This window comes from Daphnia pulicaria, chromosome 8 (genome assembly GCF_021234035.1).
Source record: "Daphnia pulicaria isolate SC F1-1A chromosome 8, SC_F0-13Bv2, whole genome shotgun sequence".
Taxonomy (NCBI): Eukaryota; Metazoa; Arthropoda; class Branchiopoda; order Diplostraca; family Daphniidae; genus Daphnia; species Daphnia pulicaria.
In genome coordinates, this window is record NC_060920.1 from 9,348,552 (window position 1) to 9,368,642 (window position 20,091).

The 20,091-nt window shown below is 43.2% G+C and overlaps 3 protein-coding genes across 4 annotated transcripts; 2 read left to right on the forward strand and 1 right to left on the reverse strand.

Moving 5' to 3' along the window:
- The first annotated feature begins 803 nt into the window (after positions 1–803).
- LOC124310952 (RNA polymerase II elongation factor Ell-like) lies at positions 804–14,231 on the forward strand. The gene is made up of 8 exons (XM_046775139.1): positions 804–1,027; positions 2,034–2,081; positions 7,293–7,531; positions 8,942–9,402; positions 9,589–9,735; positions 9,859–10,015; positions 10,707–11,757; positions 11,839–14,231. Exons 1-8 carry the CDS (start codon positions 896–898, stop codon positions 11,992–11,994), a joined length of 2,391 nt encoding a protein of 796 aa, XP_046631095.1. The 5' UTR covers positions 804–895; the 3' UTR covers positions 11,995–14,231.
- Positions 14,232–14,796: 565 nt separating this feature from the next.
- Positions 14,797–18,134, forward strand: LOC124310983 (inhibitor of nuclear factor kappa-B kinase subunit alpha-like). Its single transcript, XM_046775197.1, has 11 exons — positions 14,797–15,227; positions 15,304–15,563; positions 15,640–15,769; positions 15,843–15,927; positions 15,992–16,099; positions 16,171–16,725; positions 16,818–16,972; positions 17,043–17,379; positions 17,443–17,587; positions 17,643–17,791; positions 17,893–18,134. The coding sequence occupies exons 1-11, from the start codon at positions 15,011–15,013 to the stop codon at positions 17,975–17,977; spliced, it is 2,226 nt and encodes a 741-aa protein (XP_046631153.1). The 5' UTR covers positions 14,797–15,010; the 3' UTR covers positions 17,978–18,134.
- A 437-nt stretch (positions 18,135–18,571) lies between these two features.
- LOC124311408 lies at positions 18,572–20,075 on the reverse strand. Of its 2 annotated transcripts, none has more exons than XM_046775886.1 (8): positions 19,945–20,075; positions 19,732–19,836; positions 19,494–19,668; positions 19,341–19,405; positions 19,191–19,272; positions 19,011–19,111; positions 18,839–18,928; positions 18,572–18,767 (listed from the first exon to the last, which is right to left on the reverse strand). In XM_046775886.1, exons 2-8 carry the CDS (start codon positions 19,798–19,800, stop codon positions 18,696–18,698), a joined length of 654 nt encoding a protein of 217 aa, XP_046631842.1. In that variant the 5' UTR covers positions 19,801–19,836; positions 19,945–20,075; the 3' UTR covers positions 18,572–18,695. The 2 variants fall into 2 exon arrangements, with proteins under 2 accessions (XP_046631842.1, XP_046631843.1); XM_046775887.1 differs by having other exon boundaries at positions 19,732–19,875; positions 19,945–19,970.
- Between the last annotated feature and the right edge of the window lie 16 nt (positions 20,076–20,091).

Below are 20,091 nucleotides of genomic sequence, written 5' to 3' on the forward strand. Positions count from 1 at the left end.
TTCCCTAAGCCAAAAAAAGGAAGAAAAAAAAATAATAGCACACTTGGCTAGCATAGTAGTACATTCGGCCGTCTATACAGCGTTCATACTTTCACTGCGTCAGCAGCTTAAAGACGGTGTTTACAAGTTTGGAATTTAGAAATGAAAAAAAGGCTGGATTCAGCAGCAGTACAAAAGCTGCTTTCCAAATCCCGTCAATGAATCTAAGAGTTTTCCTCTCGGTGCAGCAAACATAATATAATGCAACTTTTTTTGAAAACGCCAAAAGAAGGAGTCTTGTTTACGTTAATAGGCTCTATTGCTTCATATTGGAAATCACTGGTTATTTAGTTATGCGTATTTGTAATTCCCCTTTTTTTCTGCCGATACGATATACTCATTGCGTCATAAGCACTCTGGCGGCCAGGAGTTTAAGTACGTTGGATTTTCCCGGTCTTTCCCGAAACGACGGCTTTGAAACAAGGGCCGGGGAATAAAAAGAAAAAAAAACGGGAGGAATGGAAGTATCCCCGATGCACGACAGACTTGGATCCACATGGACAGACTTGTCGTTGTCGACGATTGATTCTCGATTCGTGTGTAAGCTGTGTAAGTGTTGAATGAAATTCGATTAGCATCATCACACCAACCCAAATAAAATGGAGAAGAGATGCTGAAAGATGTAATGTGATCTGTTTACCAGAAAACCGGTGCGTATCGATCCCCAGTCTGAAGTTACATCCGCTGTATCCCCTATGGTGCCGTCTGACTGTGCAGTGAGCGAAAGAGAAATGGAGGAGTGGAACACAGACACACAGAGAGAATAGGATAGGCGATACACACACACGCCATAGTGGCCGGGAGAGCTTGGAGCTTCGGCAGCACTGTCGTCTGGCAAAGTTCTTTTAGTTCAGGAATGGCTGCCTTTGAGGAAGGAGTTCAATACGGCCTCTCTGCGCACGGCCACTCCAGCGAGAACAAATCGCTGGTTTTCGTGAAGCTCACCGATTCGTCGTTCAAAGCCATTGAGGAATATCTGAGGATTAAGGTGAGACAGAATTGTTTGACAAAAAAAGGACACACAAATATGAAAAAGAAAATAAATTATAAAAAAAAAGAGTTAAAACACAGCAGCTCCGGATGTTTCGCGACGTGGAAAAAACGTCGAACCAAAAGTCGTGTGTGTGTGTGTGTGTGTGTCTGTGTGTGTGTGTGCTCCCCTTAAGCGCCCGCAAAGGAATCTCCCAGCTCTCTCTCTTTCTGTCTCTCGCACACCAATATGGCCAAAAAAGGCAATGTTCATAATTAGATAATTTCAGTCTCCTCTCTTGCGTTTAAACAAAATCGACACAATCGGTGTGTAACTGTGTGTGTGTGATGTGTGCGCCAGCATTTTGCCCGAGATTGGCGTACGTTGTCAGCACAACTATGGCGGCCGACATGTTTCTTTATTTTTCCATTCTTTTATCGTTGATGGTGTGTGTGTGTGTGTGTGCGAGAGTGTATATATATGTGCTGGTTGAAAGAAAGAAAAAAAAAGAGATTTTTCTTTTTTCTTCAAAAACTCGGGTGTGTGTGTGAGTGTGTCGCTCTGGGCGATTTTCCGTGGCAGCTGCCGCTAGTGGCCCCTCTCTTTCTCTTCGAGTGAAAACGTCGAGCATAAAAGAAATTACAATCCCCCCCCCCTTCTTCTTCTTCTTTCCCCCCCTTCTCTTTTTTGTACGTCCATGATGGTTGCACCAAAAGAAACAAGTCAGGAGCGTGCGGATTTTTATTTGTAATTTTGCTGCTTTATTTTTTGATTTCGTGATCGAAAAGGCCACATGGCGATCGACATACCCCACCGTTAGAATCCTCAATGTGAATTCACACACAACACCGATAAAAAGAAATTTGATAAGAATTTTTGTTAAGTTGTTGTTGGAAAAAAAGAGAGCTGGTGAATCCTTTTTTAATGCGGTGGCGCTACAAGTGTGTGTTGTGTGTTGTGCTCCCCCCCCCAAAAAGTGACGGTAACTAAACTGTTTTCGTGTTGTTTGTCTTTTCTATTTCAGTTGAAGACGTCACAACATCCCAGTGTACAATTCCTTGGCAATGAAGGGGTAAGTTCTACTATTTTATTCCTTATTTGACCTATTGGTGGGTGGGTAGAACCCACGCGAAAAAAACAAAAGAAACCGGTCGTGTCGTGACGCAACAGGTTGACGTAGGTTTCCGGATCGTCGTTCGTGTTGGCCTCTTTCAGTCGACAAAAATTCCTCGTCTCGAAAAACATTCTCCCGTTAGATCAACAGGAACAATCGAAAGCCGCATTCTCTCACCCTAACTATTATAACCATAATAATTTGATATTTCAGGGGAGGAAGTTTCAAGTTTTCAAATGGGTTGGATTTGTTTTTCTTTTATTTTTTAAGTCTTTTTTTTTTCTTATCAGAGAGCTCCTTACTTTTTTTCTATTTTATCGTTAGTTGCCCTTTTGGCTCTTTTTGGTCGACAGAGGGACTTGGCAATATGTCGGACGGCCAAGGTCGGATGAACTTTGGCGTCGTCAACATCCACCACAGTCTCCCCGAGAGAGAGCCCCGAGTCCATTGGCCTCTTCCATCACTCACTCACCACCCACTGGATAGGAAAAAAATATAAAATAAAGAATAGATATGTGTCTAGCTTTGTTAACTGCTAGTAGGGACAGCAGCAGCTTTTTTTGTTCCCCCAAACTCACCTTGTAGTAAGTGGTGCCAGTCTGGAATCCCGAGAGCCGAGACTCAAATCTAATTCTCCTGTTTGTTTTTTTTAAATGAAGAGAAAATGAATTCACGAACTTGACGAAATCTTATTGGCCTTGCTTATCGAGGTCAGCACACAGTCCTCTCTCTCTCTCTTGGGCCAAAATCCGGTTCTTGGAAGCAAAGAAAATAGCAGCGGTTACCATTTTCTCTTCTCCTGTTCTCTTTTGCTCGTTATATTATGCACGTGGCGGAACGGAAAACGGTCCCCCTTTTTGTTCGAGCTGGGGGGGTTTTTAAAATTGTTGTTACAGAACAGAACTTTATTGTAGGATTCCATTTCGATGACAATACCCCACCCAGGAGGAGTTGCATGGGAGGGTGCCCTTCTCCTCAGTCCCGGTATACGTGTGTGTGCAGTCACAGGCAGACGACTTCCTTATCTCGAACGAATGTACAGCGCCTTTTTTTTCCTTCTGCCATCTATCGACCGCGCTCATACGAAGGCGGACGCGTAATAATCCAATTGACTTGGGATGGAGTGACGCAATAACCGAAACCCCCTCTCTATCTATCTCTCCCGTTCCAAAGTTATCACGTGAACAGCGGCGCACACACCACGGGCTAAAAGAGAGGCATTCAGGCAAGCACAGCAAACTCTTTTACTCCAAAAGTCCTTGATTGTTGCTCTGAATGACCTCGCCAATAGGGGGGTTGGAGATCCTTGCAAGATGGAAAACCAATCTCTTATTTATTCCACACGAGTCGACTTGACCGCTCGATAGGCAGAAATATCATCCGCTCCTTCGTTCTGCTGCTATAGTCGTATTAGCCAATATTCTACGGACACTCCGATGCAAGGTTAGAAAGTGAAGTAACAGCGGACAGGAACAAAATTGAATCGGCCTTTCTCTCAGAACCAAACCAAACGCAATCGCCTTTCGATGATTTGTGTTTCTGTTGAATGGAGAGAAAGTTGTGCTCTCTTCTCTCAGTCACACACCAACATCATTAGGGGTATTTGTGGGATTCCATTACAATCCCAAAAACGAGTTCCCCTTTTTTGATCAAGGGTGTGGCCATTGCGGACCCGAGGCAATTTGAATTGTATTTCATCTTTTATCTTCCACCTTGATCTTTTAGGCTTCTTAGTGGGAGAAGAAAAAATTTGTGAAGGTCTACCGACATCTGGTTGTAGAGAAGCAGGAAAGAATCTAACGCTATAGCTCTAGGTTAATTAACACCCATGTCAATGGCCTCTCTTTTTCCAGTTGTCTCTTTCTCTCTCTGCGGACCGAAACCAACCAAAATTCTACCTCCGTAGAAAAAGAAAAATGGGGGAAGGCGGAAGTTAAGGGGGGAGATAAAGGAGCTTTACCTGAAATTTTATGATGGCACTTTGATGACATGATGTGTGACGTGGCGCACAGACAAGTGTGGAAAAGAAAAAAAGAGAGACTGGAAAAATGTCAAATTTTCAAAGATTGTCAAGGTGAACTTGGGTGCGGTTTCCACGTACTCGCCAACAGAATTTCCCTTCTCGTTCTTGATTTATATATTTATTTTTCTACTTGGCTCTACTGGGCTTCTTGTTTTGGGTTTTTTTCAAAATTTCAATTGGCCTTGATCTTATCGAGGATTGAAATCTTTTCTCACAGTTGAGAGGCGAACCTCTTTACCTTCACTTACTCCCCTTAACAACAACAATTGTTAAAAAAAGAACCCGACTTTGTTTTTATCTTTTGTCGTTTTAATCATCTCTCTAAGCTGAGTGATGAATTTTTCCCCCAAAAAAATAAGAATACAGAAAATGGCTTCGTGATTGTGTCTGGGGAGGATTCCAAACTCTCCTTTTAATAAGAAAGAAAAAAAAAGGTCTGCGAGAAAAGAGAGGTGGTTATTTTGCTGGCGTGAACGACTGTCTTTATTGATTTTGGGTTCCTTTCACTTTTGACCCGCATGGGGTATTGCAATACTACGCTCAGCGTCCATCTTTGAGCCAGGATAATTCTCTCCTCTTTTTTTTCCCAACGACTATAGGGATTGAGGTACCGAGTGAAAGAGAGAATAAAGGTCTGGGGATCTGTCAAAAAGTCTGCTGGCTATACTTATATAATCCCCTTTTTTCTCTCGTAAAAAGAAAAGAATTGATTTTTTGGTTGTCATTTCCGCTTGGCGTCACACTTGAAAACGAGGAAGTTGTGATGGCGATTTTTGCGCAGTGTGCGACTTCTCCCATTTTTATTTCTTACCTCAGAAGGGAAAGTGGTTTATGTCCGTCGACTTTCCAAAATTAGATCACGCAGGCAGCCGCGTTTGGTGCATAGCAATAGTCGATGTAATTGTTGTTGTCCTTATTCAACCCGAGCGACTATCTAGCCTCGTTTAGCATTTTAATGGCCACCTGTCATCGTTTAATCATCATATAGGACGACGCACTCACACACGCAAGCAGATGTTCACGAAACTGTCGAATGAAAAAAAGGGGGGGGGGAATAAAATAAAATAAAAATTGTACATTGAACAAATATAATGGGGAGAAAAAGAGCAAAGGCACAGGGACGTTGGGAGGAGGCGGCCGGGTGGGTGACAAAATCCCCGATTTGCTCCGCGCTCTAGTGACCCGCTACATGTACGAATGTCTGCCTAGCTGTGTGTGTGTGGCGGCGCTACATTTTCAAATTTGGAGCGTGACTGAAGCCGACTAAAGTCACGACACACACGTGTGTGTTTCACGAACATCCTGGATATACCCCGGAGCTCTCTTCTTCACGACTTCTTTCTTCTTCTTTTCATTTCTCCACTTGTTTCTTTTCGGTGATACCGTTGGCGACGAGGCCGACTGCTGCTGCTGCTGCTGCCAGTTCTTCTTCGCTAAGCATTTGCCATTTCCTTTTTTATATTTTATATATTTTTTCGCTGGTAGAAAGATGTTGTCTTGTGTCTAGCTGACTGACCGGGAATGACCCATTTGGACATGCGGCAGCAGACGACTCGGGGGTGGTGGTGGTAATAAGCGAGAAAAAGAAGCAGCAATGCGTAGGTGGCGGCGGTGGTGGTGGTGAAGTGTGACGTCACACATAAAACGAAGCGAAAAGTAGCATAGAGCTCTCCTCGAGCATTTAAGCTCGAAGCTCGGCCGTCCCATTTTTCCGGCTGGCCAACAACCACCACCACCAACTTACCACGACCGAGCGGCCGACCGTCGTCTCTTTTTTAAAAAGACATTCCGAGTGTCTCGTTCTTCTTCTCAGTCGCCGCCTCGGACTAACGGATCATTCCCTCTCTCTTTTCTCTCTCTGAACACACACACCCAAAACCGGGCAAGGACGTATACCGTTCTCTCTCTTTCTCTTTGCCTGGGATATTTGTGTTTTTTCTTTTTCTTTCTTTCGTCGTCGTCTTCTTCTTCTTCTTCTTCATTCTCCCTTCGTGTGTGCGCCCCTTCAACGATTGACCTACTTGTCAATAATTCTCCTTCTCTTTTCGTTTCTTTTCTTCCAACACTTTGATGATATTCCCCTCATTCGGTTTTTTCGCCCAATGCCCAAATATTTCCCCCCCCCCCTCCTGCCCGGTGAGGAGGATAAAGTCGCGAGAAAAGTGCGAACACGAATTGAGAGACTCCAGGAAGATGTCGGTGGGTTGCCCGTCGTGACACATTTGGAATCAAGTCCTTATCCCACACAGCTTAATCTATTTATAAGAGAAAAAGAAAACGGGGGATATGGGGCTAAAGGTATATAAAGGGGAGCGGGATCTTTTGTTCAACATTTCCCATAAATTCTCGACAATTTATTCGTCTTTTATTTTCCGGGGTTATTCCAGAAGGGAAAGGGCCTTTTCTTTGTGTTATTTATTTCAAATTGGAAAAAATAAAAAAAAAAAAAACTTTCTATGTTGCCTAAAAAAAGAGATGGAGGAGACAGTCTCTTCCTGTATTCATTGGCGCACCTGAGAGAGAAGGGAAAAACAAAAAGAAAGAGACCTGGGCAACGGTTATCGAGTCTGGAGTATTTGACTCTGGTCCACCAGCCTCTCTCTTTCTTTCTATTTCTCTTGTGTCTTGGATTTTTGGTTCTGGATTGTTTCCCTTTTAGCTCCGAGCTTTCTTTCTAACCTTCTCTGCGAGTAGCCCACTGCAGCAGCGGCGGCGGCCTGATTTTTCTCGTCGAGAGAGAGTCTGGCAAGGGGTTTGAAAAGGATCTGCAGAAAAAAAAAAAAAAAAGGAGAATCAACATGGCAACGAGGCTGGCGGCCATGAGAAGAAACAACACATCAAATGTAGATCGACTGTTAGTACATACATGCTGCTGCTGTATGAGCCGCCACGTCATGTGGAAGATGATGTTAACAGATGGCGTCGATCGAACTAGGAAATTGGAATAGTGTTCCAACGTAATGATCGTCGCCGGGCAGCGTTCGCTCGGTCTCAATTCCCCGTTTCGAGTTTTTCATGTCATTTTATGAGCGACTTTTCATTTCTTCTCTTTTGTTTTGTGTGTTATTATTGTGTAACTCAACTCCGATAAGAAAAAAAAAACTAACTTGTTTCTTTTTTTTTCTCTCCATTTTCATTATTTTTAGCGGCTGTGGTTTCCTAGCGCGGAGGAGGGTCGCGGCTCGGCGTTCAGTTTCAACCTGTCGTCGTCGTCCGTGGCGGGCGGTCCCCAAGGCAGTTTCGAGTGCGTCCAACAATGCGGCTACCAGTCGCTGGAATCGCTCGGCGTCATGGGTCTCAAGATGAACATCAAAGCCAAAGATGACGTCTATGAAGCCACGCGACAACGAATGGCTGTCGCCGAGGAAGAGAGCAAGAAAAACTGGTACGTTACACACATTTCATTAGACACTTTGACGCCTCCTTTTGAACCCCTTTTACCTTTTACCCGAGGTAACCTGCATTAAATATCAAAAACGAAACTACAAATCATTACACCGAATGAAAGAAAGAAAGAAACACGAACGGCGTCTATGACGGGCTCGAGGCGGTGGGTGACGTCATCCGTTCTCATTCAAAGAGTCTCGTGGAAGTGAAAGGCTTTTGGGCTGCCGACCGAAATCTTGCGACATTGTTTTTCCGTTCGGTTTTTTCTTCCACTCGAGTGAGGAATTTGGACCCTCCCCCCCCACCAACCAAAAGGGGCCCTACCATGACCAATAATGCGTCTCGTGTATTGGTGGCTGCTTTTCTTTTATTTCTTTAATTATGTCAATGTTTCCAAGTAGCGAGTCGTTCTAAACACAGAGACTCGAATAGATAGATGGATGGGATACACACAAACACACGTACGTGTGCAACAAACCTTCGAAGAGCTCCCAAACGAACTTCAAGGTTCTTGTCAGCTTGAGGGGGCTCTCTCTCTTCTCTCTAGACAAATAATTCCAACCCTGTGGATCCGAGTAGCAGAGAAATGAGAACCAGAATTGGATACTTCCAACTCGTTTTATTTGCGTGTTTGCTCTTGTCCCTCTAGTCACTCTACGCACATATTTTCAGATGATCTGATGGCGTCTCCATGGCCTTGCCCAATGGGCTTCGCATCCAATTTATTTTTTCACTATTGTTATTAAAAAAAGAACTAGCCAAAAGCTAAAGAAAATGAATTTGAGAGTTTGTGAGTGGCAAGTTGATTCGCTTTTGCTACAGCGCTAGGCTTGTTAATTCCAAATTTTTATTTCCTTCTCGTCCAGTAGAGTTTTTCTATGACTTGGCTTGTTTGTTTAGTTGCTTAGGCATCTCTGTGCGCGTCGCAAATACTTTGGTGGGCAACGCCTCCTGGTGGTTGTAGCGTCACAATCTGGAAATGCGTCACCGCCTCTCTTTTTTTGTTTTTTTTGTTCATGTGTTATCTCTTTAGTTATTTTCTTTTTGTCTCGCTCTTTCTTTTCCATTCTCGCACCTATCAGCCGAGAGTATTATGATGACGTTTAAATATTTTGGGCCGTGGGTATTGCGACCTACGTGACTCGGGTCTGGTTATTATTTTCTGTGTGTTTTGTTTTTGTTGTTGCCTGGCGGACTTTCTTTATCTCGATTGAACAAGACGCACAATCGAATTTGTTTTATTAAAAGACGGAGAAAAAAAAGTTGGGAGCCGACACTGTCGGCTGCCAATGATTGCCGAAGATGACGTTGGACAAGTTGCAATTATGTAACAATAATTTACTCATTTTCTTTTTTCTCTTTTTTTTCTCCCATTTCTTTCGGGTTTGTTTGGGGTCGATGTCTATAGCACTCGTGTGATAAAACTCGCCTGTGGCCCTGATATTGGTCGCGTAGTCAAAATCAGGAAGCAAGCCGCTGCCGTCTTTCCGCCTCGGAGGGATCGAGGCGACACGTCGCCGCCCACCTCCGGAGGAGGAGTCCATCCGACGTCACAGCATCATCACCACCACCGGGGCGGCTCGTCTTCATTGTCGTCGACGACCTCTTCCTTATCCTCGTCCTCATCTTCGTTATCTTCCCTCTATCCGTCGTCCACGTATCACAACAGCAGTAGCCATGTACAGCAGCAACAAAACGGAAGTGGTGGTGGTGGGGGAGGTCTCGGACGGAGTAGCACGTCTTCGCCGTCGCTGGGCGGACAACGGACAACCAGCAATGCCATTAGTCCCCTGCCGAGATCCGCCGCCTCGCCATCCTACCCCACTGCCTCCTCCATTTCGTCCAACTCGTCAATGACATCATCTTCCAGTAAACTTTCTATTTTTCTTTTCCTTATTTAACTATGGCTGCTGGGCTGGGAAAGAAGACGGGCGTACGAGAGAATTGGAATGGTTTCCAATCCAATTCGCTCCGCCACTTGTTGCCCAGTTAGCCACTACCCCTCGTCCAGTGACATTTACCAATTCCTTGTATTGTCTGTGTGTGCAATTGCAGCATTGAAAGATGGATACGCCAATGGTTCGGGTTCTATGGTGGAAGCCAATCCGGATTTGATGAAGCGGCCGCTTCGCGAGAGACTCATTCACATGTTGGCCATTCGATCTTACAAGAAACCCGAACTCGTTTCTCGATTACACAAAGGTAAAGTTTTTTCTGCTTCTAATTTGATCGTTTGATTGACGTGAAACATGACGTTAGTGTCTCTACTTTGTGTTACATCATCCCCCCTCATTTTCATTTCTGTCTTCTTCTTCGTTGATTCAGAGGGTCTCAAGGAAAAGGACAAGAAACTGATTATGAACGTCTTGTCTGCCATCGGCTTGATGAAGGATCAAGCGTACCACCTGGCGCGGCATATCTGGAACGACGTGCACGACGACTGGCCATTTTACACGGACCAGGAGAAGCAGATTCTCAAAAGGTATGGCGTGCAATCAAAGTGAAAGTCTTTTTTTTACTAACTCTCTGCGCTGCACGCCCTTTTATTTATTGAGGGGCGAACGAATGAACGAAAAAAACCTGTTCTCTCTCTCTCTGTCTCTGTCTGTTTGCCATGGCTGCCATTCTCTCTCTGTGTGCGTGGGGAGTGGGAGTGGGGACTGGTCTGACTGCTGCTGCAATCTGGGCCAGTTTGGCACGTCCTGCCTTTGTGTGCTACGCCATGAGGGCGAGGGGAATTGATGCTTATGTGTCTTTTTTTTTTATATTATTTATTTTTCAACTAAAAATTCGAACCGGATTATCTGGTTTGGCCATCGTCGGATGTCGATTCAGCTATTTGTGTGTAATCTGATCGAATAAGCTGACTGAATCGGCGACGACTCAATGGACGGGAACAGAATGCATTGAAAGAGAATTGAGGACGGCCGTTTTGTAAAGAAGAAGAAGATTTCATTTTTTCATTCGTTGAAATGAAATTCTAGTGACCGATTTCTCTCCTTTTTTTCTTTGGAAAGTCGATCGATCGATGGCTCATTTCACTTTTTCTTTTTGGGAGCACGTTAATTGAGATTTTGATTCAAAAGGGCAGAGAATTAATGAAAGAAAGAAACAGTCAGTCAAAGGGAATGATTGATTGCATTACATGGGTGTTGTTTTGTTTGTCGTTGCAGACGGAAGCCGCAGAACTTGACGCCGCCGGTGAGTGATTCGAGTAGCGGAAGTGGGCATTCGCCACCGTCTAGTAGCTTGCATTCGAACGGCTCTCCGGTCGGTTCGTCGTCATCGTCGCTGTCCTCGTTGTCCGCCATTCATAACAATAAAACAAGTGCCAGTCCCAACGGTGGTCTAGCGAGTGGCGGCCTGGCCACTGGTGCCGCGCCAGAGAAGCGGGAGAGGGGCGAGAAACGGCCGAGTCAGCAAGTCTTGGCCGGACTCGATGCTCTGGACGCGGCCGCTGTTGAAGCGGCCGCCAAGGCAGCCAAGAAGCAGAGGATCTCGCTCTACAAGAAACCCGATTCGAGTCAATCGACGCATCATCACTCGTCCGTGTCCGATTCTCGCAACGCTCAACAACAGCAGATGGCACCCGCTAGTAGGTCTAGTTCGTCTCTTAAAGTGCGTCCCTCTCCGCCCAGCCATCACCAACAACAACTGCAGCAGCAGCAACAACAACAACACTACCACAACAACAACAAGGACAACCACCATCACCAGCAACAACACAACCAAGTGCAGCAGCAGCAGCAACAGCCACCGCAGCTGCCCCCAGCTCATCAGCAACACAACAACAACAACCATCACCACAACCACCACCGATCGGAGAATCACAATTATTACAGACCTGGAAGTCTGGCGCTGTCGACTTCGTCATCGACTCAAGCGACGGCCGTGGTGTCGACGCGGGTCACGTCGTCGACGGATGGGCCCGACACGCCCAACTCGAGTCCCGACAGCATGTCGGCCGATCACATGATGGACACGACGGACGTGAGCGTCGGCCTGTCAGCCTCGACGACGCCAACGGAAACGGATTCCGAGCCGTACACTCTGCAGTACCGAACGATCGTCTCTGGCGAGCAGCGCAGCCGCTACAAGGAGGATTTCAACTCGCAGTACAACGAGTACCGCAACCTGCACAAGGCCATCGACAAAGTTTCCAAGCGTTTCTCTCACCTGGAAGAGGAGCTGCGACAGCAGGACGAGGGCACCTCGGCTTGGCAGGTAAAGACAAAGACAACGACGTAATTTGTGTGTGTTTTCTAATTCATGGCTAATGAACTCGGGTTGTTTTGAATCGCGCAGCGCATCAAAAGTCAAATCGTCCGCGAGTACAAGGAGAATTTGCGGGACGACAAGTACCGGGAGGCGAAGCGACGGTTCCATCACCTTCACGAAAAGTTGGCCCACATTAAGCGGCTCGTGCTGGAATGGGACACGACCCAGACCTGCCGTTCTTGACCCCCCTAGTTTGTTTGTTTCGATCGTCCCCCTATCTCTTTTGATGATGGCGATTTAGTCAATCCCTCTCTCTCTCTCCAGCTCCCCTGTCCTCTCTTTGATAATGATTCCAATCGAAATTATTCTCTTTTTCTTTTCCTCCTTTTTTCTTTCTCTCTCTCGCCCAGATTCTTTATGAAAGAATCACCTCCCCCCTCTCTCTCTCTCTTACACAATCTCTCTCAAAGGCCGTGGCTCAACAGATTGTCGGTAAAGAAGAAGTTTGTTCATATTTAATTCAAAACAGACAACAAGCAAACACACACACATCATCAACACAAAAAAGAAGAAAATCGAAAAAAAAGACAAAATTTAGTTGAAATTTTTTTTTTTTAGGTTTGCTCATTAATCATTGGGGGCCCTTAATATTATTTTTCCCCCTGTGTGATGTGGTTTTGGCAAACGGGGTGGGGACGAGGTGTGTAGCGGTGCACTCTGTCGCAATTGTTTTTTTTAGAAGGGAGCACGACGAAATCACGACAATAGGAAAAAAAAACGACTCTAATCATCACGTCATTTCAACCGCGAATATCGATAATACCGTAAAACCCATGGTGGATTTAAAGATTGTGTGTGTGTGTGTTTGTTTGTTTGTTCATTTTTCTTTTTCCTTTTGTTTATTTGCCTGCGAAAGATCGAACGAGCGAACGTTTGTTTGTGCGTGTGTGTGTAGCTTAGATTTCGAGAACCCATTAAAATTGTTGGCTGCATATTGTTGATATCATCTCCCCAAATCCCATATAATAGCTTGATTTTTTTCCCCCTCCCCGTTTTTCTCATTTTTTCTCTCCTTGATATTCTTCTGATTCATTTCTAGGGGGAGGTTGTTGTCGGGGTAGTACGTACAGTACCTTATTATCATTATTATTTTCCAAACGAAATCAAGAAAATTCCTCGCATTGGGATGGAATTTTTTCTTTTTTGAATTAAAGCTTTTTCTTTCTCTATTTGCTCGCTGTGTCCAAAAGTCGATATAGATGAGGCGGTCGCCATTTTTTTCCCTTTTTTTTCCTCCTATTCTTCGCCGACAGGAAAAACAGAAGAAGTGAGGGAAATATAACTGTCATTCCCTCCTCCTATACCCCACCATTGAACAGCATTTTCTCTTTTGTCCACACACACAGACAGACACACACAACACCTTTGAAAACAAAAAAAAAATGAACTTAATTTTTTTCTTTCTTATTTGGGTTGTTTTCTACGTTTTTGGCTTTCACGTCGTGTACACTTTTGTCTTTCATTCGCGCACCATCCACCAAAATTGTTTTTTGGTCAAATCGCTCCCCTTTTCTTATTTTTCCCTTCATTCTTCTCATTTCCTGCCCTCCCAAGCCCTTCCCCCCAAGGTTTAGCCATATATAATTCCAATTTTCGACGTGCCCTCTCCCCCCTCCCCCCCACTTTTCTTGCCAGGTGATATATAGACATACCCCCCGTTGATTTTCGTTCAAGAGAGACTTACTTGTAACACAACTACACTACCCTTCCCTCCTCCACTACCAACCGCCACCACCAAATGATTCCGACATCATCCACTTTTGGATGGCTATTTAAACAAATGCGGGAATTTCGAAAATTTTTTCTATTTTTGGAGGGAGATTTAAAATCCAAAAATAAAAAAATAAAAAAAATATTCAATAAATTAACAAAAAAATACAACAAATAGTGTGGGGGAAGAATAAAGAGAGAAAAGTCCATATTTTTGGGAGGGGGGAATTAGTTTAAAATGCAAAAAAAAAAATACTTATTATTATTATTATTATACAGATTATCTGGGTACTCTCTCATCTTTCTTTCTGGGACGTTTTTTTTTAAAAATAAGATTTCGTCGTTTTCAGTTGTTGAATTTGTTTTCGTCTTAACGGAGTCGATGTGATTAGGTCACAGCCGGAAGATGCAAAAAAAAAATTGAATTTGTAAGGGAGGCAATTAGTCTTTTCGAATCCGGGCAAAAAATTTCTGTGAGATGAAAAAATTACTGCATGCCTAAAAAAACCAATCTTATCACTTTTTATCCGCTGGATGTTAAATGATGTGGCCTTGTTCGATCGGATTTATATTCGCGCCCTTATTTTTCTTCAATTACAATTACTACGAGAAAGTTTTTTCCAGACAATAATGGAGGCCGGTGTGTGACGAATTCTTTCCAACAACAAAAAATCGGGTGGATGAGGAGGAAAAAAATGTTATGTACGAAGAAAAACCCAAAAACACTTGTTTTCTCCTCTCTTTCTCTCTGCGCTATTGTCTTTTTTGGGGGGCTGCTAAATGAGCAGAGAGAAAGGAAGAAATGCAACGTTTTTTTAAAGAAAGACCAAATGTTGTTTTCTCTCTCGTCGGCTGACGTTCAACTTCTGTCATTTTCTCTCTCCGCCATTCTCTTTCGACTGACTACTACTACTACACAACAACAACAATTTTTCTCTATCTATCTCTCTGTCTGTCTGTCTCCTCCCGGAAGCCTGTTATCTATATCATTGAATGTATACATTTTTACACAAAAAAACTGTGGTGGTGAATTGATTGCTGAGATTTTTGTTCCACTTGTGTGTGTGCGTATAATAATGGTTCAGAAAGCCAAAAAAAAAAATACAAGAGCATCTAAAAATGTCCTTCGACTTCTGGTTCTTTTACTTTTTCATTTTCGAAACTTGTGTGTGTGTGTGTGTGTGTGTGTGTGTGTCTGTAGGTTCGCGTGCTAGTTTTATTTATTCAGGCTAGTGCAGGTGGCCAACACCTGTCCTAGAAAATGGTTAAAAAATTTACATGATTTCGTACCTTGTTGACATTGAAAACCTGGCAACGTTGTGAAGCAAACTCGTGAAGCAAGAGAAAATAACAACATCTTAGAATTTCACAATACTTGATTAATTTCTGACTATGGGATTATTATTATTGAGAAATCTGGATTGCTAATGGGCCAAGAGATTATTCCTGTTTGCCACATTTGATTTCATTAATGGGAGACAGTTAAGAAATGGATCAAGCGGAGAACAAAATGGAGAAACTTGAATTTGGAGAATGGAAACTCGAACGCCTCCTGGGCTCTGGTGCTTTTGGTAAAGTACTCTTGCTGATAAATAGACAAACAGGAGAAAAAATTGCTGTCAAAAAGATCCATCGAGATTCTCCCTTTGTCGCCGATAACAATTGGGACAAAGAACTGGACATTCTCCATCATTTAAAACATCCAGGTATAAAACTTGCTGCTTTGATTTGACATTCCGCTGTTGAACTTATGTAATACCCAACAAAATTTATGAAATGCAGGAATAGTTGCTTCTCTACCAGTTCCTCCAGATCTTGGATCTTTAAGTTGTGATGCACCCATTCTCTGTATGGAATACTGCAATGGAGGGGATCTTCGTCAAGTACTCAACAAGCCAGCCAATTGTTGTGGAATTCCTGAAAAGGATGTTCTAGACATCTTACGTGATATTTCCAGTGCTGTTGTATACCTTCATTCAGTCAAGGTAGTACATAGGGATATAAAACCAGAGAATGTGGTCATTCAACAGACAGAGGAAAAGGTTCGATTAAATTTAGGCATTGATAATTTCTTCCCAAGATTTTTACCTTTTCGATTATCCCTCTTTCTTTTAATAGAAATTTTACAAACTGATTGATTTGGGCATGGCAAAAAATTTGAACAAACAAAGTCTTTGCCATACGCTAGTCGGAACGTTGCAGTATTTGGCTCCCGAGCTTTTTAGCTGCGAGAAGTACAACAATACCGGTATGTCCTGAGACAAAAAGGAATTTAAAAATTCCAGTTGCGTGCAACGTTATTCATTTGTGTTTGATTTAAGTTGATTATTGGAGTTTGGGAGTCGTCATCCACGAGTGTATTACAGGAGTTCGACCATTTCTCCCTGGCCAGCCCCCTGTTGTTTGGTATTCCGCCTGAATAAATAATACAGTCACAGACTACCAATGTTTGGTTCTTTGGCGGTTGTAGGATGCAGCACGCGGAACGGAAAACGCACAGTGATATTTGCATTTATTCACACCCAAGTGGTGAAATTGTTTTCTCCCCAAAGTTATTTAAGGAAAATCATTTGAGCAGGTAATTACATGATTGTTCTATTTCAAAAAAATATGTGTTAGTATTGCAACTAAATGAACATTTTTTTGTAGTGTCGTGCAGGCGCAAATGGAAGAGTGGTTGAAATTGATGTTGGAGTGGAACCCTGCGATGCGAGGTCGTCATTGGGTACCTGATGCTAGTCGTCCACCAGGACCTATCGTGGCTTTCGGCTTATTAGAAAAGGTTCTAACTACTGAGGTTGTATCCATTTTCTGGGTCGAGGGCCTTGCTCTTTTATCCTACACTGTCAGCGACGACGTTACCATGGAGACATTCACGGAGTGGATCGAACGTGACACCGGTATCAGCCCCCGATATCAATTGTTGGTTCTCCCAAGAGGATATGCGTCGGATTCAGGGAAAAGCGCTAGGCAATTTTTCGGCAGTGAGGAGCTCGGGAATGTTTGCCTATTCTCCAAGTTTAACGACGGATCGGAATGCAAGTTGACGCAAGTATATCCGGAATTCCTGGAGACTATGCTAGCGAATCCAAGAGAGGAATTCGAGTACCGAATTCAGAAACGAATGTGGGCTCAGTCTGTCTTCTTTATCAATCATCAGGCGACACTTTACCGAAAGCTGAATCACGCTCTGAAAATTCATTCGTACGTTTATTTGCTAGCCTTTTTTCAGTTGCCTAAATTGCTGCCCGCCAGCTTACCGTATTCACTTAACATTTTTGATTCATAATTGATAGAACGTACATGACGGTGAGAGCGTCACTGTTGAAACAACAAACTGATTTTATCAATGGGGCCCTTCGTCACGCCGTTTCACGTCACGATCTTTTCACCAGCAGCTTGAAACAAGACCAGTATAATTACAAGTTGCAAGCTCAAAGAGGAGGACTGCGTAATGATTTATATCGATCCAGAAACCACTTATTAGTTTGTTTTTTAACTTTGTTTATTACTTTTTACAGCCTCTTGTACTTTGCTTGAAAAGTGGAACAAAGAAGAAGTTACTTTGAGCAACAAGTTGGCTGAATTGCAATCGAGATGCACCACGTTGGAACAAGTGGTTCAGCGCACGGTATCTGGCGTAGCCGAAGCTGCTAAATTGGCTGGGGTTTTCCTAGCCAAACCCTCCGTCGCCTTGGATAACTGTAGCCAATTAGCTCTTGAACTTTATAGTAACCTCCAGAAACGTTCGGCAGAGCAGAAACAGCAAATGGAGAATAACGTGGCCATGACTAAAGTCGTGGTAAAGGCATTTAAAAACCGTAGCCAACTCTTCACCGATTGTTTCACTCAAATCAGGTTTGTTCGAATGGTTTTTCTTTGGTCCTGGTGTTTGTTGAAATTAAAAATTCTTTTATTTAGAGTGGTGGAGAAGGCTTCGGCCGACGTGGACAGCTTTTTACCGCAGCTAATTGTTCTGAAGAATGAAATAGATCAGTTTCAGGATCAAATTTTCGTGTTTCAAACCTCACGGCAGAACGATGTTTGGACCCTGCTCGAACGCGCTGTAATTTCTTGTGATTATAGTCTTTTGCCCTGGCATCTCATAATTTATTTTGCAGGTTACGCTGTGGCAGCGCACGTCCATGATAAATCAACCGCATGCCGCTAGCGAGCCCAGCCTTCTCAATATCCCAAGCTTAAGTCTGAGAGAGGATGAAGCTCGTGAATCAATGGTCGTCATTCAAGAAAACCAAAGTTTGCGCTACCAGTAAGTTTAACCGTGTTAATGCAATAAGTAGGACCACCAACCGTACAGTTCCATCTAAACACGAATCTTTTCATTTCTTTTCCCCCCGCTTCTTTCATTAGAATTCAGGACACACTCAGCCGAGGATTGAGCGCAACTTGTAACACGACACCGCATAGAATTGATTGGAATTTTTTGAATGACTAGCACAGCGTAATTGCTGTATTTTTCATATTGTTATTTGATTTCATTTTACAGACTCTAGTTGTTACTTCTTTGCAATAACTGTAGGTGCCTTTTTTGTGTGTGTTGGCAACCAAAGGATGTTGGGTTTGTTCTGATATAAACTTCTTGTTTTATCTTCGCCATGTTCAAATTTAGTAACGGAAATTAACCCCTTTAATTCTATTCGTAACGGTCGATTGTTGAGTTTTGGGCTGACTACAGTTTCAATGCAGCCACCGTAGTAGGCCATGCAGTTCGCCGAGGCCAGCCGGCACATTGCGCTCCGACAACCAAAAGCTATTGTCTCAATAACTGTGTCTATGTGCACCGAGCAATTATTTCGTGTTCTAATTACTTTCCTGAGGTCGTCACATTTACCTCCGCCAGTCTATTAATACGTTTTTACGAACGCAAAGTACTGTGGCCTCATCTCATTTCCAAGCTAGGCTGCTAGCTGGTTATTTCTGAAACGGGGAATAACAAAATAACTATTATGAGGTTATATTTTTTGTTTCAAGATCACAATTTCATGACCGCAAATATCCTTTAAGACTCTTCCTGATGTTAGATAATGGATCTGGTTCCTTAGCGTTTTATTTGATGATAGAGTGGGCTATGCCATCTGTTATCCAACTGACTGAGTAGATTACACAATATTTAAAGGAGGCACAAAAAAATGACGGTGAAGTGTGAAAAGACTTTAAGGGCCTCCCCGGAGGATGAAAAGTTTTGTTTCCAGCTCTTGAATGTTCTCTTGTAAACTACTCGCTTTCTATTGTAATTATAGTGAAAAATAGCTTTTTGGTAAATGTACGCGAAACGGCAGTGAACATTTATACTCACCAACTTGCAATTGTTGTGGTGGACAGTCTCTTTCTCTTGTTCCATTTCCATGGCTATGTTGGTCTTTAAACATTCCAACTCCTCGTCGTGCTTGGTAGAAGAAATAAATAATATCAATGTAGACTTACTCTATGGTTTTGCTATGTCGAATGGAATTGTCGTAATACATTACCTTCCGCTTTTGCTCCACTAATATCCCGTCATCGTCGTGAGCAGCTAAATCAGAACGAAGGGACGACAGTTCACGCTCCAGTTGCTGCCGTTTCTCTTCCACTGACAATAGGAAGTAATAGACGGGTAAATATTTCCTAAGGGGATATCCAATTTTAGGTTGTGGACTATTTGGCCTTACCCTTTCTTGCATATTCCGTTGTTGTCTCATTTCGCTGTCTGGCAAATTCTGCCTCGAGGTTCTCCAACTGGCTCTCGCTTTCCTTTTTTGGTTAAAGTCGTGTAAATTATGGTCAGCATGTAGCGAATGCAAAAACTCTATCACATGTACCTGGTTCTTGGCATGGAGATTTGCGGTCAATTCTCTATAACGGGATTGCAGACGCGAGATTTCCACTGTGGGGGAATCAACAATCAAGACGGAATTTCGGTAATTTTACATGATGATCGCCGTTATGGAATCTAGAATTAACTGTATACTCACGCTGATAACCAGAGAGTTGAAGCAGTCTTGTACGAAGTCGGTCGCAGTGGGAAGCGAATTCTTCGTAACGAGTTCGACCTTCTTGAAGCTCATTTTGGAGTCGAAACGAACGCTGCTGAGCCACCTTGATTTTTATTCGAATGGCTCTAATGTCCTCGAGCATCTTGAACTTTGCCTGTGGGTGGGAATCATGAGGGTCATTTCACTTATCTGTCACGTTATCAAAAACTAATTTCACCTCGCTGAATTCTTTCAAAGAAGATTTTATGCTTAGAAACTCGTCGTCCTTCATTGGTTCAGCCTCCATTTTTGTTTTGCAAATGGCTAGATTCACGTAACTAAACTATTTCAGAGTGAATGAAAATTGTGTATCTATTAACATCTAGCCAAAATCTGGATTAATCTTGCTTCACAAGACACAAAATTAATGTCATGAAAGAAACTGCCTTACCAGCAATTCAACAAGGGTGACTGGCGAATTGACGTTGTTGAACTAAACTATTAATGGAAAATTTCAAAAATGCAACGCTGTTTGAAAAACCTTCAAATCAAAATTCACAGTTCACACACACCATAGGTCCGTTGCAGACTTTCATGA